The 17,663-nt window shown below is 38.6% G+C and overlaps 1 protein-coding gene across 13 annotated transcripts in view; it reads left to right on the forward strand.

The window, feature by feature from the left end:
- The window catches only part of Cdc42bpa (CDC42 binding protein kinase alpha), a 311,536-nt gene that overhangs the window by 155,494 nt on the left and 138,379 nt on the right, over positions 1-17,663 (forward strand). For all 13 annotated transcript variants that reach the window (XM_008822349.3, XM_008822352.2, XM_008822356.2 and 10 more), the window contains exons 9-11: positions 936-1,015; positions 3,327-3,493; positions 6,495-6,617. In XM_008822349.3, the coding sequence (XP_008820571.1) occupies positions 936-1,015; positions 3,327-3,493; positions 6,495-6,617 (370 nt within the window). The remainder of the gene's footprint in view (positions 1-935; positions 1,016-3,326; positions 3,494-6,494; positions 6,618-17,663) is intronic.

Raw genomic sequence — 17,663 nt, forward strand, 5'->3', positions numbered from 1 at the left:
AATATTTTTTTAAAAAGTACATTTCATGATTGCAAAGTGAAGGGGATTACAACCTTCTCTCTAAAACCAACCATGAAACTAGAAAATAAAATGGTCAGAACAACCATTTCCATGTTTAATATATTAACCAAAGGGAAATAGAGAAGTATTTATTCATGAAAAGCTCCTGAACTTTAAAGTCATACATATCACAACCCCCTACCTTTCACCCCATTGTCTGCCTGGTTGTTTTTCTGGGATGTCAAAACCAGCACTTTGCTGGCCGAGGAGGAACCTTGATTTGGAAGACTCAGTACCTAGTATCAATAGTGTTGTCACAAAAGTGACAAACTTGGTAGGGAATGAAAGTGGAAGTCTGTTGTCTTCCATGCTTGAGGCTGTCTCTGCTTGAGACAAATGGCAGAACAAGAGGACTTAGCCAAATATCCAGTCATTCTTAGCTTGTGGGTCATAGCAAGGCCAGCGTGTTATATTGATTTCTGTTCTGAACCACTGATTATATTAAGTTAAAATGTAAGAAAATCAGAACTTACCAATAGGCTAACTAGACTTCCAGTGGATGAATTTGCACTGAAGAACATCTGGGTAGAAATGCTTGACTGGCTAGTACTTAACATGTATGGTAGAATACACGAGTCTGATTGGGGGGAGATAGGTGGGAGAGGAGAGTCTAAATTTGATTAAGAACTGTTATATGAAATGTACAAAAGCTCAATAAAAATGAAAAAGAAAATAAGAACCTAAAATTTTGGGGGTTTTGTCTTTTTAGCCTTATTTTGAACTGTTAATTTATTCGGTTGTTTTATTTTCTTGGTTTTAATGCAAGTTTTACGTTAATTATGTTTCACTTTTTACTGTTAGGTACTATGTTCAAGTCAGATATGAATTTCTCTTAGACTATTTTTTACCAGATTGCTGTGTTTTTGTTTCCTTAGGAAACAATGCCCCCACCAACACATACTGCATTTTCTGGCCATCATCTACCATTTGTTGGTTTTACATATACTAGTAGCTGGTAAGTTTCAGAATTCAATGCAATTTGCATAATTTGTAACAAATTAAATTGAACCTTTAAAAATGTGACAGCACCTTATAAATTTAAAATAAAACAAACTCAGTGTTGGAAAAAGTTAGCTATTACAAATGAAAAAAATGTCTAAGAATCAACTCATTTTGGAGGGAAAGGACTAGGATAAGTAGCTGAGCACCTAACCCTTAGCAACAGGGCAGGAACTAGGGAGCACCATGGCAATGTATAAATACTCTAGAGATGACCAGCTCCACAGTTCTCAGCCCACTGATCCTACCATCCTTTACTCCTCACGCCTTTTTTCAGTCTCTCTTTCTTCCCTGTCCAGTTCCACTATGAATGATTGTAATCATTCTCTGTGTACCACGTCAATTCTCTCATCTGCTATATTTTCTTTGCTGAGTAAACATTGATCATTACAATCCACTTTTCTGTCTGAACCTAAGCAGTTCAAGGTGGCTCTTACCACCTAGACTAACTCTTAAGTTGATGTTCACTAGCCTTAATTCCCCTGCTATTGAGTGGCTCATAATGAGTCATCCTGGTTTGTTCTGTCCTGTCTGTTCCAAGGTGATCATTTCATGCTTTCTTCTTGCCTCTGAAACCTTGGTCTTCCTCATTCTCCACTGAAGATCTTGCTTCCCCCATTGCTGAGGATTGACACCAACTACATACTCCAAGTTCCTGTCATTGCATTTTTCCCCTGGGCCCCTTGGACTCACATAAGCTCTTCTTTTTCAAGGATGGACCATGAAGATGCCTAGCTAAGGCTGATTCCTTTCATCCCTGTTGCCTAGCATAATACATTGCTCACTTTTATGCCATAACCTTTTCCCCTTTATGGGTTAATCTGCATCTCACATCCTTTCAACCAACTTACCAGATGTGTAGTTATTTCGTCATCTTGAAATACAGAGCCTTTCTCAATATTGTAATATTACCAGTTATTTCTCAGCCGTATAAATTAGTGTTTACTGTGCATTTTTCTCAGGCTGCTCTTTCTTGAATCCACTTAATTCAGGTTTGTTCCCTAGTTATTTCACACAAACTGCTTTTACTAGCACCACCGTTGGCTCTTATATTACTAGTTGTGGTGATCATTTCTTAGTCGGAGTCTTACTCGCTGCCTTATTTCACCTTCTTTGCCACAGCCCTACACCACTAAAATACTTACTTTGGCTTCCAGGCTACTTGCCTGATAGTCTTTTTACCTTTCTGTCCATTTCTCAGTCTCTAAACTGGTTCTCATCTCCCTTATTTCTGAATATCAAAGTGTTCTAGGGCCCCATCATTGGACTTCTCCCATGACATCTAAGTGTGTCTTTATAGTGTTCTTTTCTGCTTAAAATCTGCCTTAACCACCGAGGTAATATATTTATAACTTCCTTTCTTATATTTCTCTACATCTATCAAAATTGTCCTATTAACAGGTAAGCCGTGACCTGTTTCCCTGCTCAGGGCCAGTCCCCTCTGCTCTCCAACTCCAGTTACCTTGTGTTCTTAACTCCAAACCAAAGTTCTTAGATGGCCCCTTGCAGCTGACTCCTTCTTACCTTTCTGACTGTTTTCCTGCTCAACAACTACTCTTTAGTTTCTCAGTTCCATCCACACAGACCTCTTTTCTCACCCAGAGTCTTGTCTCAGGCCTCTGGCACTTTCTTCTCATGTTGCCATTACTGGTGTTTTACACTTTTCTGTTGCTTCACAAGCATAGCTTTTCTGATGACTTCATCTAAATTTGTATTTTCTTGCCTCAGGACTTCATTTCTCTCCTTCCTGCCTCGCCATGTTTTCTTTTTAGCAGTTAATTCTCTGTACTGAATATAATCTTATTTCTATCCGTGTCACTAGAATTTAAACCATTGACAAAGAATTTTGTCTGGTTAGTTCACTGATGAATGCCCACCATCTCACATAACTTTAATCTACATTCAGAAAAACACCCAACTTTAAAGTTTTGAATTTCAAATTCTAACAAAAACACATGGCTGGTGGTTTTGACTACTGTTTCAGTAATCATCAAATTGTTTTAAACTAATAGTCCTTCAGCAAATTTCGTTTTATTATTTTTTGTTTTTAAAATTAAAGATGATTGAGGGATTTCAGTTTCCATTTAAAAATACTTCCAAAAGTAGCTTTTGATAACTTTTGCAGAAAGTGTTTTTTATAGTCCTTTTATGTAATTCTAGATTTTATTGTAGATATTCAAATCTTTGGTTTATATGTGGAATTTTAAATCTCTTTTTCTTCAAATTTTATTGCATTGTAAACCCACCTATGTTTTTCTTTTATTTAGTGTTCTTTCTGATCGAAGCTGTTTAAGAGTCACAGCTGGTCCCACCTCACTAGATCTTGATGTAAATGTCCAGAGGACTCTAGATAACAACTTAGCAACTGAAGCTTATGAAAGAAGAATTAAGCGTCTGGAACAGGAAAAACTTGAGCTTAGTAGAAAACTTCAAGGTAAATAGTGTAATGTTTTTCTTGTTTGATGTTACAGTGCTTTGAACTGCATTACAAGGAATTGTTCTATCTTTTAAAAGAGGACTTTTTGTAAGTGGTAAAAAGTCAAATTATAGAGCTATATACAGAAAAGTATATATGAAAGTACCATTTGTGTAGAAATCACACAGTAAATAACAAAACAATGTTTGTGTCCTCTGGGGACAGGGGAATGGAACTGTCAGAAAAAACAAGGACCCGTCTTGCCTTCACATAGCGCATTAGTGGATTTTCATCTTACATGCTCAGCCCTTACACATTGTTCACATCATACTCTGATGATCGTTTAATTTTAAAAAATCTCTTCTTGCCGGGCGTGGTGGCACATTCCTTTAGTCCCAGCACTCAGGAGGTAGAGGCAGGCAGATCTCTGTGAGTTCTAGGCCAGCCTGGTCTACATAGTGAGTTCCAGGACAGCTTGGGGCTACAGGGAGACCCTGCCTCAAAAAGACAAAAAAAAAAATCTTTTCTTTATTATTCTTATTTTATGTGTATGAGTGTATTGCCTGCATGCAGTGCAGTGCCTGCAGAGGTCAGGAGAGGGTATCGGTTCCCTTGGAACTGGAGTTACAGATGGTCGTTAGCTGTCATGTGGGTGCTGGGATCTGAACCCGGGTCCTCTGCAAGAGTGACCAGTGCTCTTAACCACTGAGCCATCTCTTCAGCTCCTAATTTATTATTTTTTTATTTTGAGAATTTCACATGAATACTATATTTATATCATTTCCACCCTTTTCCCCCAACCTTTCCCACACTTTCCCCACTCTTTCAGTTTTGTGACCTCTTTGATTATTATGGTTATATATAATACGTGTGTGTACATAAAACCATACACACACAACCTACTGAGTTCATTTAGTAGTGTTCTTATGTACGTCTGTTTAGGGCTGAGCACTTGGGATTGATAACCTATCGGGGGCTTGTCCCTGAAGTAAACTGATGCTCCCTCTCTGAGCAACCATTGATTCCCTGCAGCTCTGCATCTAGAAGTGGTCCCTTGTGAAATTTCTCTCATCCAGTTGGCATTTCAACTGGTGTAGTCATTACGCAGCTCTTGTTTAGGCAACTTCCTTGTTGTGTCTAGAAGATGCTATCTGGCAGCAGGTGTCCTGGTCCTCTGGCTCTTACAGTTTTTTTGCTCCCTCTTCCCAGATGTTCCTTGAGCCTTAGGTGTATGGGTTGCATTGTAGATGTACTGATTAGAGATAGGAACTCCACAGTCATTGATTTCTGCATTTTGACCTGTTGTGGATCTCTGTGATATTCTCCATCTGGTACAAAAAGAAGCTTCTCTGATGAAGTGTAAGAGCTACACTTACCTGGGTGGGCTCTCTTTGATGATTTTAAAATGTACTTTTTGGTGCTGGAGAAATGGCTCAGTGGTTAAGAACACTGATTGTTCTTGCAGAAGACTCGGGTTCGAATCCCAGCACCCACATGGCAGCTAGCAACTGTCCGTAACTCCAGTTCAAGGGGATCTGACAGCCTATTTTGTCTTCCATGGGCATTGCATGACATGGGTGCACTTACCTACAGGAAATACACGCATACACATAAAATAAAAATAATAAATAAATATTAAAAATAAAAAGTACATGCTGAACTTTTAGGATTCTTAATTTCTAGGTCTTTGTCTGCAGTAATCTTGGTCTTTACCTCTTCCACTCTGTTTGGGGACAGCAAGAAATTATCTTACAATTACAAAACAATACTTTATTAATTTGTGTTTCGAGACAGTCCTCCGTAGTATCCTGCTTATAATTTTTCTGGTGGACTTTGATGCTTTAACTCCAGTGTTCCTTCAGTTCCACCATTATCAACAATTTCACATAACCTTGTAATCCCACTTCATTGTTCCTTTTACACCCTTGTTTCTTACTCTGTGGTTAGTGATCACACCTTCACATATACCCTGAATGTTGCTGTTCCCTTTCTGTGTATCCAGCTGCTTTTATTGACAGCATATGCAGCTGAAGGTAGTTTGCTTAAAACCCACCCCATGCTGACTAATATCAGTTTTACTGTCAATGCTCCTTACCATCCCTGCCTTCCCCTTTTCTTCCTTTGCCTACCTTGTAAGATCCAGTGATCATTTTCTTTTTAACTGTCAACAGCATTTGGCTCAATTATGCATTCTTCCCTCTATATAACACTTTAATTTTATGGCTTCTGGGTCACTTTTGTCCCTTGAGCTCCTTTTGCATCACAGATAGTCCTTCTCAGTCTCTTTCGCTGATTTTGCCTTAACTTTTTGACTTCTGAATGTTAAAAGTATTCTAGAACACTCCACACTTTCAGTTCTCTGGAGGAAAACCATGTAGTTATTTCTCTTACATCCCATACCTGATCCATCAGTGCATCATCTTTGTTACTGTAACAGGTCAGAACTTGATTCTCACTCACTGTGTTGTGCCTACCCTGCTTTATACCACCATCACCTCGCATCTGTGTTATTGCAATCACTTCCTGACTGGTTCATGTGCTGTATCTCTACTGCCAGTGCCACCATCTTTCTACAGTTTGTTTCAGCACAATGGCCAAAAAAATTCTATACAAACACAGTTTAGATAATTTGTAGTTCAGTCTTATCCACACGCCCAATAACTTCCCATCCCACTCACATTAATGTCCACATTTATGAAGAAGGCCTAAGGTTGTATATCATCTGGATTGTTGTAACCTTACTTCCTAATGTTCTCTTCTTTGCACTATCTATAATCTGAAAACAGAAAACCTCATATATTAGAAAGTTGAGTCATTCAGATCTGTATCTTTATATATTTTAGAAATTTTAAACATATGTAATGAAATTTTATGCTTTAAATGTGTTCATAAGCTCTTTGTTAATAAGTAGATGTTCTGGTCTGTAGAACTGTAGAAATAGCTTTATATAAAGAACTATTTTAGCATTAGTTGAAATGTTTTAAGTGTATCACTGTCATTCTTCTATTCTTTTTTAAAGAGTCAACACAGACTGTTCAAGCTCTGCAGTATTCATCTATCGATGGTCCACTAACAGCAAGCAAAGATTTAGAAATAAAAAACCTGAAAGAGGAGATTGAAAAACTAAGGAAACAAGCAGCAGGTAAAATTTGAAGATTTATCATTAAATTAGTAGACTTTAAGAAATAGTTCTAGTTACACACAAAGCATCTATTGAGTCCTGCCACTGTTATGTGTTGTGAGTTACATGCCAAAAAGCAAAAACACATGGGTTCTCACAGAGCTCATAAGTTGGTCTTGGAAGAAAATATGTAAATCATCATTGCAATACAGATAAAGAGGCTTTGGGAAAAATAAAGAGAGGTGCATAGGCAGTACATGGGGGGCACACCCCCCATAGACTTAGAGAGACCAAGGATGAGGGCTGGGCATGGTGGCACACACACCTTTAATACCAGCAGAGGGAGGCAGAGGCAGGTACATCTCTATGAGATCAAGGACAGCCTGGTCTACATTGCAAGTTCCAGGACAGTTGGGGTTACATACTGACACTCTGTTTCAAGAAACAAATGAAGAGAGAAGGATGATTTAAAGACCTGCTTTTAGTGCTAGAATTGGCCTGGAAAATTATATATATGAGCAGATGTGAGGGTTGCGGAAGAGGATGGTTGCTGCAGACAAGATAGCTGCAAGTATATAGGCATCAGGGTTTGTGAAAGATAATTTATTTGTAGTAGAGTTCATTTTTCAGTATATCATTGAGATTAAATTTAAATTAGATAATTGTTGATTAGATTATTCATTCCCTTACTCCATTTATTCAAGTATTTATTGAGCCTCCTACTATGCACTAAATACTATTTGAGACTTTTGAGATTCAATAACAAGACAAAAGTCCTCACCCATACTTGGGTAGAGGGCAGACAGTAGAAAAAAGAAAAGACCAATAAATATGTGCATGTATAAATGAGAGTGTGTTAGAAATTGATAAAAGATAGAAGTAAAATCAAGAGAATGAGGCAGATGGGAAAGATGAAGAGTCTTAATCATTCCAGTGGGTGGGTCCTGTTGTAGGCCTAAGTGAGAAGGCAACATTTGCAAAAACCTGAACTAGGTGAAAGGCTTATTCATATAAGGAATCTGGGGAATACATATTCCTGGTAGACAGACTAGCAGGTGCCTTAAAGTCAAAATGGAATCAGTGTGTAGACAGGATAGCACAATGGGAGCAGAACCAAGCTAGGTGAATGGCAGGAAATGAGGTCAAAGAAATAAGGGGGCACAGAGGCTTATTGTGGGATAAGGGGTCCATAGTTACTGATTTGTGTGTGTGTGTGCACACGCGCAGGGTTGTTTTTGAGCCGGCATCTCCCTGGAGCCCCAACTGGCCTGGAACTCACTATATAGACTCAGCTGGCCTCCATCTCACAGAGATCTATCTGTCTCTGCTTCCTGAGTGCTGGGATTAAAGGCATATGCCACCACACCCAGCAACAGTTACTGATTTTTATAGTCTCATTTCTACTGGGTGAACTGTGCACTATTTGCAGGGTTTATAGGATCATGAGATCTGAGTAAGTGTAAGAACAGAGAGACAGAAAAGGGTACTGTTTTAGCTAGTGTGGTCTGGTGAGGCCTCTGCAGAAATGCAATTTTCAGCAAAATCAGGAAATAGAAAATTCTGATATAGGAGATTTTAAAATGTCGCACTTAGAGCCAGATGTGGTGGTGCATGCCTTTAATCCCAGCACTTGAGGGGCAGAGGGAGGTGGGTGGATTTGTGAGTTCAAAACCAGTCTGATCTACATAGCCAGTTCTAAGTCAGCCAGGAGGACATAGTGAGACCCTGTCTCAAATAGTAATAAAATAGGAAAGAAAAATGCCGCGCTTAATACTTTGTTTATATCTAGTATATGTGAAGATCTCAAACTTGAGCGTATCTTATAAATGTTACCTCTTTAAGTGGCTTGCTTCATAAGAAATGTCTTAAACTTCTGTAACTTTATTTCTGAATGAGTTTAATTAATAATGATAAATGGAATCATTAACATTTACAGTTGGTTTGTACCAACTGTAAAACATCAAGAGTGGCACTGAATGTCCTATTTTAATTGTCTAGCATTGAAAACAGCAAGTATAAGACCAGATAGATTGTCAGTGATTTACCTTGTCTAACCTAGATTTGGGAAATGTATTCATAAACCTATATTCGAGCTGTATTTTCCTAGTATGAAATGTGATTTTTGAATGCAATAAATTTGCAAAGTTTGAAAATTATAATCTATAGTGCAACTGATTAGATTGATGTTAAACATTCAAATCAACAGTGTTCACAGTTGAATGCTTCACGTAAATAGTTGCAAGCTTCTTAGTTGGATCTATTGTAAAAGCTAATTTTTTTAAGTCCTAGAACATTTTGCTGCTATTTTCAGTACTGGTCTATCAGTTTCCAAATGGAACAGTGTTGATATTTAACCTATCACATAGAATGCCAATACATGATTCTGTGTTTTGAGCAAGTAGAAATCATACTGCGTTTTCTTGGGTTTTTAAAAATATTTTATTTATTATTTTTATTTTATGTGTATGAGTGTATTGCTTACATGTATATAAGTGCACCCATGTCTTGAAATGCCCACAGAGATCAGAAGAGAGCCCCGAATCCCCTGGAACTGGAGTCATGGGCGGTTGTTAGCTGCCAAGGGGGTGCTAGGTCCTCTGCAAGAGTGGCAGTGCTCTTAGCCACTGAGCCATCTCTCCAGCACCAGTAATGCGTTTTGTTTAAAAACAATATACAGTTGATTTCTATGTTGATTTTATATTTTATGACATTGTTGAACTTGTTCTAGGAGTATTTTAAATAGATTCCTTGGGATTTTTCATATACTATTTGTTTTTGCCTTACTGCATTGGCTGGAACCTGCAGCACTCTGTTGAAGAAAAGTCACAAGACACCTGGTTTTTGAGTTACAGGGAGGAAGTACTGTATCTTTCACCTTGAAGTTGTAGGGATTTTGGACTTATTTTTAAAGACAGGGTCTCTTTAGTTTAGCCTAGAATTTACTCTGTAGGCCAAGCAGATCTTAAAACTCTGCAATCCCTCTGCCTCAGCCTTTCAAGTGCTCTGATTACAGGTGTAAACCATGTCAATCTCCTTCCTATCTGTCTGTAAGAAATTGTATAGAACAGGTGTCCATTTAAATACTTTGTTGAACTCTCTGTTGAACCAGCAGGGCTTGGAGATTTCTTTTGTCATATAAAGTCAGTATGTTTTATAAGACTCATAAGGTTACTTTGTTGTGGGTAAGTTGTGATAGTTTATAAATGGGGAAATTAAGTCTTTTTGGTTTAAGTTGTCAGAAGTTTGAGTGTGGATTCATAGTGTTCCTTTGTTATTCATAATCTACTATTAAAGTTCCCATGCCTGCTGAGTCTGTGGGAATATCCCCTGTTAAGTGCCTGATAATGATGCTTTCCCTTTCTCCCATCTACTTTACTGATCTCTTAAAGAAGTAGCTTTTTGCTTCATTGCTTATTGCCTATTTTTCTCATTTTATTGCTTTCTGTTCTTTATAAGAATTTCCTTCATTCTTCTTGCTTTGGATTTGTTTTGTAGTACTCTGTCCTTAAGGTGTGGACTTAGTGATTTGAGACTTGGCTTTTCTTTAAAACTGTTTTTATGTGTTTTTATTTTATGTATGAGTGTTTTGCCTTCACGTATATAAGTGTACCACATGCAAACGGTGCTCACGGAAACCAGAAGACAGCATCAGGTTCCCTGGAAATGGAGTTGTGGACAGTTGTTAGCTGCCATGTCAGTACTGGGAACCAAACCCAGGTCCTCTGCAAGAGCAGCCAATGCTCTTAACCACTGAGCCATCTCTCTAGCTCAGACTTGATTTTTCACTGTGTAGAGTGTCAGATTTCTTTCAGCACTGATTTTGCTGTGCCTTATAAATTTCAGTGTTGTACTTTCATGTTTCCTCAGATGTTTACATTTTTTTCATTTAATATTTCCTATGACTCATGAATTATTGAGGAGTGTGTCATTTATGTTGTGTTTGAAGACTTAACTGCTATCTTTCTCTAATCGGTTTCTAGTTTGAGCCTACTGCAGGGCAACACCTTCTTATTTCATTTCTTTTATTAGAGTTATTGAGGTTTGTTTAGTGCCCAAGACATGGTTTCTCTTAATATATGTCCCATAGGCACTTGTAATGAGTGTGCATTCCTGCTGTTCTTAGTAGGTTGTTTTATAAGCGCTGATTAGATCCCATTAGTGGAGAATGGGTTTTGTCTGTCTTTTTTGGAGACAGGCTCTCACTGTATATCCCTGCCTCGCTGGAACTCACTGTGTAGTTCAGGCTGGTTTCAAACTCACAGAGATCCTCCTGCCTATTTCCTGAGTATTGGAACTAAAGGCATGTGCCACCACACCTGTCTTGAGAGTGCTTTTGAGGCTTTCTATAGTTCTGTTGAAGTCTCCAATTTTAACTGTAGGTTTTTCTATTCTTTTTCTAGTTTTACTAGTTTTTGCTTTACATTAAGTTCTATTGTCTTGTACATACCCGTGTAGGATTGCTGTGTCTAGTTGGTATACTGACCTGTCTATAATTATAAAATGGCCTTCTCTGATTTTGTAAAAAGTATTTCGTTCTCTTTTACCTGACATTAGTAGAGCTAATCCTGCTTTCTTTTCATTGGTATTGCACTTTATATCTTGCTGTGTTTTTATTTTCAGCCTCCCTATGCCATTTTATTTGAAAGTCTTGTCTTCCAGGAAGTTTACAGTGCGGTGTGACTTTATATTAGTTACGTTTGGGGTTGCTGTGATAAAATATCCGACAAGAAGTAACTGAAGGGAGGAAGGATTTATTTTGGCTCATGGTTTGAGGATACAGTCAGTCAGTATGACGGAGAAGGAATGGAGGCTGTTGGTTCAGGAGCTTGTTTGACTATATTTAGGTAGACCAAAAACAGAGGGGGCAGAATATGGGGCTGGGCTTTATACAGCTCAGGGCCCCACCCTAGAGATCTGCTTCTTCCACCTGGGCTTTTACCTCAAAGATCTACAACCTCCTAAGCCAGCACCATCAGCTGAGTACCAGCTGCTCAAATACTTGAACCTATGGGGTACATTTTACTTCCAAACCATAATAGTCTTTTAAAAAATGTTTTATGTTGTATTAAACTTTACATCTTACTATAACATAGATTAAAAGTATGTTTTTGTTTAAGATAGTGTTTACAGCTCACACATTTTAAAAAGTTTGTATGTTTTAGTGTTCAGCTTTTGGAAATTATTTATAGAATAAGATTTTTTTTAGAAATTATTGTGATATATTTTCACCTACAGAACTGATTTAGAGAGTTGAATGTTCTTTAACTCTTTAGTCCTAATGTTTGATAAATCATGTCTTATTGCTACTAATTTTATTAGCCCAATGCTTAGTATTATGATTTGAATATAAAATGGTGCCTCCCCCAGGTTCATATGTTGAATGTTTGCTCCCAGTTGGTGCTGTTATTTGGGAAGGATCTTTGGAAGCTGTAGGAGGTGGGGCCAGGCTCTCACTTTCCTTGCTGAGCTGCATGTTTTTTGTATCTTTCTGCTTGCTTTCACAGTAGATCTGATTAAGGCGGTAGCTGTGCCACAGGCATGGATACTACCCTCTCTTGAATTTTTTTCTGTCAAACAATTGGTTCATTACTTTTGAATTCAGATTCATTGTTTTCAGGACACAGGAAGAATGTAGCCTGATTCTTTGTCAGAATGTACCATGGATTACTTCTAACCGAGTTCCCAGTAGAGCCCTCATTTCTGTCCGAAGTCTCTGGAACCAGGCCTCTACTCTCCACACTGCTTTCAGCACTTTGGTCTTCCACACCACTGGGATGGCCCATTAAGCTCTGTTTATAGCATTCTAGGGCTTTTTAGTCTGCAGCTCCAAATTCTTCCATATTCTTCCTGAAAACCAGACCCAAAGGCTTAGAAACCACATTAACAGGGTGATCATAGAAATGGCCCCACTGATTGTTACCAGTTTTCTGTATTAGTTACTTTTCTCATTAATGTGAGAAAATACCTTAAAATAAGGCATCTAAGAAAAGATTTGCTTTGACTGATTAAGGAGAGATACAGGCCTTCATAGCAGGGAAGGTATGGCAGTAGAAACAGGAAGGCAGCTGGTCACATTGTGTCCATCATCAGGAAGCAGAGAAAGAGGAATGTGATGAGCATGTTTTCTCTCTTTTTCCTTTTTAGTTAGTATGGGCCTCAGCCCAAGGGATAGTGCTGTCTATATTGGGCATGGATGGGTAGTCTCTCCTGCATTAACCCCCTGGAGAAATAACCTCACAGACACATCCAGAGGTGTCTTCTGGGTGTCTAAATCCAGTCAAGATTTGAAGACAGTTCAGCATTCAGGCTGTGGTATGATTATTACTGGATAATATTAGTCAAGTTGCTAGAACTGGGAACAGAAATCAGAGCAGAACAATTTGAAAAATGTGAAGTTTGACTAGAAAAGCCTGTGGGGCTAAAGAAGGTATGGATTCTAAAGAGATTGATGCCTTTAAAAAGAAGCCAAGAAAGCTGCTGGCAAGATGGCTCAGCAGTAAAGGGATGCCACCAAGATGATGACCTGAGTTCAATCCTCAGAGCTTTTATGGTAGAAGGAGAGAACCAACTCCAAGTACCCTCTGTTTTCCACATGTGCACTGTGGCATGGACACACACACACACACACACAGAGCGCACTGACTGACTAAATGTAAACGGGGGCAGGGGATCAGCAGCCACCACCTCTTAGCGCTTAACATGTGGACAACAGGAATGATGCTTTGAGGGCGTCTCAGGAATTGGCAGGACCCCATCCATCAGAGCCTCAATGCTAGAAAAGAGTAAATTTGCTTAAAAGATTTGACCTTGAAAAGTGAATGTCTGTCATGCACCCTGCTCAAAAAGAGCTACCTAGAAAGGCGTTTTCCCAAGATTTGCTTCACTGTGCTCAGCAGCTTAGACACTCAGTTGCCTCTGCAGGCATGGTCCAGGTGGGTCTAGTTAGTGCTTAAGCTGAGAGCAAACATTGACATTGTCTGTATGATGCTGTAGGGGCAAGAGCCCATTTTGGCAGGGAGGCATGGCAGCATAGTCGACTGGAGGAAGAGTGGAAGCTAAGCTCTCACATCTTCAAGCAGGCACAGGAAGCAAGAGAGCAACTAGAGATCTGGCAAGGATTAAGAACTCTAAGCCTGCCCCCAGTGATGTGCTTCCTCCAGCATGGCCACACCTTCTAAGTCTTCCCAAAACAGCTCCACCATCTGGGGACAAAATGTCCAAATACTTGGAGCCTATGGGGGACATTCTCAGTCAAACCACCAAACAGGCATACAAAATGGAAGTTTCCACTCAGATTTTAAAAGGGCTGGGAGGCCAGGCAGTATATGACAGGCTCAGATTCCATCATGGGAACTGACCAGGTGGGCCAAATGCATTTTACATTGTGAAATAGATATGAGACTTTTTGAAGCCAAGAGTAGAGCTTTACGGTTTAAGGAGATGTGTTTGAGTGTTAAGCTGACAATGAGATGGTTTGTCTTGGTTGTCAAATTAATTATATTGCAAATTGCCTTGGATATTAGTAAAGCACATTGCTAGTTGTATTTGTGATGTTTCCAGAGAGTGTTAGATCTTCAGAGGTCTGATGTAATGAATAGATTAATCTCAGTGAGTTGTTAATATGATACTGTTTATTGGGAGGTGATGAGAAGCAGAAGTGTGCCTAATTGGAGAAAGTATGTCGGGGTAGTGGCAGGTCTGTGGGGGTTCCTGCCTATACCCATTCTCTTATTCCTGACCACCATGATGAAGGTTGCTCCGCTACACCACGCTCCACACTGTGATGGACTGGCACCTTTGAAGCTGTGAGCCAAAGTAAATCCTCTGGCAAGGTACTCTCTCAGGTACTTTGGTCACAGCTACAAAAAAAGTAACCAATATGCTCAGTGAGAGAGTCTTACTTTTTTTTTTTTTTTGGTACAGTTCTGCTATTCTCTGTGCCTGCTTTAATTCAAGGTAAATTTGAAAATCAGTTTTGTTTTTGTTAGTTTTGAATTTTAACAGGGCAAATTATGATTGACTATACATGAGCAAAAACATAAGCAAAGCATATAAATAAGATTCACGTAACAGAAAAATAACCATTTAAAAATCTACAATTCAGTGGCATTTTGTATATTGACAGGGTGATACACTCTTCACTTTTGCTCAGTTACAAAACAAAACCCCATACTCATTAAGTGGTTTCCACATTTCTCCCCTCCCTCATCACGACACAGGTTAATCTGTTCTGTCGTGTTACCTGCTGTGTCATATCATTGAAATTTTCCAGTGTGTGGCCTTTTCTGTCTTGCTTCTTTTGCTTTACCTCATATTTGGAGGTTAGTACACATTACTGCAGCGTTTTGTTCCTTTTTATTTTAGTCATCTTGGTAACTATCAAATCATACTGTAATTTTGATTTGCATTTCCTTCATGACTCATTACAAGCTGTTTGACTTTTGTGTTAGATTTTGTTTTATAATTGTTTCTGCTAGTGTCTTCAGTTGGTATATTTAGAACGTTTATATTTAATGCAATTATTTAATGTAATTGAATATGATTGTTTTATTTGTTTATTTTAGACAGGGTCTTCTATAGCTAGCTGGTCTGTAACTCACTGTATAGATGAGTCTGGGCTCAAATGCACAGAGATCCACCTGCCTCTACCTCCCCAGTGCTAGGATCAAAGGTGTGCACCACCACACCCAGCTTCATGGATATAATTAAATGTTCTTACTCATATTCGAGCTTATATTTGCCATTTCTCTTTTTAGAATTTGTTTTCTTCCATAACATTATTTGAGCATTTTTTTCTTTTGTTAACCTATGATGTTTGGGGTATGTCTTTTTATAGAAAAATTTTATTGGTTGCTTATTTTACAACTTCAAGTGAAGTACACTATACTTTTCTACCTCTACATCTGTTTACTCTCATTTTTTGTAATTGTTTCCTCTACATATGTTTTAGGAGCACATAAATATGATTTTATGTTTCTTTTAGCCATAGAAGATAATTTTTAAAACTCAAGAAGAGAAACGTACGTGTTTATTCTTATTTTGTATATTGCACTTTTTTTTCCTTCCATACATCCCAGAGTTTGTTTGTTTGTTTGTTTATTTATTTTGTTGATAGAACTTTGTTTAGCTATTCTTTTAGGGTAAGTCTGCTATCGACAGATTGCTCATTGGGTTGCCAAGCACCTAGAAAATACATTATCTCCTCCGTCAGAACTCCATGGTTTCTGATGAAAATTTTGCTATCATTTCAAGTATTTTTTACCCTCGGTGAAATGTTTTCTCTAAATGCTTTCAAGAGTTTTTGTTTTCCTTTATTTATCTGATGTTTATAATGATGCAGATTTCTATGAATTTATTTTGAGATTTGTTTATCTTCAATTTGGATGTTTGGATCTTTGGCTAAATTTTTGACATTTTTAGGCATTATTTCTTTGAGTGCTTTTTTAGATCTGCCTATAGCATAGTCTCCTTATAGAAGAGCAGTAACATGAAAGTTAGGTCTTTTGTTGCCTGCTCACAAGCCCTCAAGCCTTGGTTATTTTCAGTTCCACCCTATTTCTTTTGTGCATATTGATTAATTTCTATTGCTATATCACCAGTTCAGTGATTACTTCCTCACCCCTCCTTTGTAATATTAACCGTATCTACCGAGCTTTTGGTTTGTTATATTATTCATTCATGAAATTTGTTTCATTCTTTATATCATGTTCTGTATTAGTTACTTTTCTGTTGCTGTGATAGAAACACTGACCAAAGCAACTTATAGAAGGAAAAGTTTATTTGAGCTTATGGTTCCAGGGGAATTACAGTTCGTCGTGGTGGAGAGGCATGGTGGCAGGAGGTGGCCAGAGGAGGAGCAACTGAAGCCAAGCTGTCACATCTTCAAGCGGGCACAGGAGGCAAGAGTGCACCTGGAGATCTGGCAAGGCTTAAGAACTCTCTAAGCCCACCCCAAGTGGCGTGCTTCCTCCAGCATGGCCACACCTTCTAAGACCCCCCAAACAGTGCAACAAACTGGGGACAAAATGTTCAAATACTTGGAGCCCATGGGGGGACATTCTTATTCAAATGTTCCTTTGTAGAGTCTTGCTATATCTTTGCTTAAACCTTCCATTTCTTCATTGGTTTCAAGTATATTCACAACTGCTTATTTTAGGATTTTTATTGTGGCTGCTTTAATGTTTTTTCAAGTTTCTCTTCTGTCTAGTTGTTTTACATCCAGTGATTATTATCTTTTCTCATTCAAGTTGAGATTTTATTGGTATGACTTTCCTGGGGACTCATGAACATGTATCTTTTCACCCCAGGTAGAGCACTAAAGACAGACCAAACAAACAATTCTACCCTAGTCTAGCTTGGTAAACCAGTGTATTGGGGATACTTCAGGAGATTGGGTGAGAGAGTTACTCCACAGAAGCATGAGTGACTCTTGGGAAGCTGCGTTACTGAAAAGCCCACTCCAGCATGGCTCATGTTTCAGGAAAGCTGCATCCTTGATGCTCCTTGCAGGATTTGCTCACCACTCCATCAGAGACTCTTCTTTCCCCCAGCAATTGTTTACTGCTTATGTAACCCTAGGGAGGGATCTCATCAAACTTCCAGAGCTTCTTGAATCTTGTAAATTTCGTGAGCCTCCTGAGATTGGGAAGTTTCCTTGGTTTCCTTGGTCTTAGGAACATCCTTCCAGGAAGAAGTGTTTTAATTTGGAGGAAATAGATAGTAAGTGTGTTCTTGGTAGGATAAGTAATTTTGATTTAAGATTCTAGATCAGTTTAAACTATTTTAGCTAGTTTTCTTGGTAGTACTTAAGTGGTAGAGAGGGGATGATTATTGCCTTTTGCTTCCAAGTTATGATTAAGTTCTACTCTCTCCTTTCAGCTACCCTTCATTCCCAAGAGAGGGAGTTTCTTATGACTCTGGAGCTGTGTTGAGAGTTCTAGCAGTTCTCCTGATTTCTGTAGGCATATCTTTATTGTCAGATTAGAGTAGAAGTCCAAGTTTCCCCATGTGGTCCCCAATAACACCCTGAGAAGGGGCTTGTTACTTGCTAGTAGGGACGAACCTGAT

The sequence above is a fragment of the Nannospalax galili genome, unplaced genomic scaffold, assembly GCF_000622305.1.
Source record: "Nannospalax galili isolate Female #2095 unplaced genomic scaffold, S.galili_v1.0 scaffold1508, whole genome shotgun sequence".
In the NCBI taxonomy this organism is placed as follows: Eukaryota; Metazoa; Chordata; class Mammalia; order Rodentia; family Spalacidae; genus Nannospalax; species Nannospalax galili.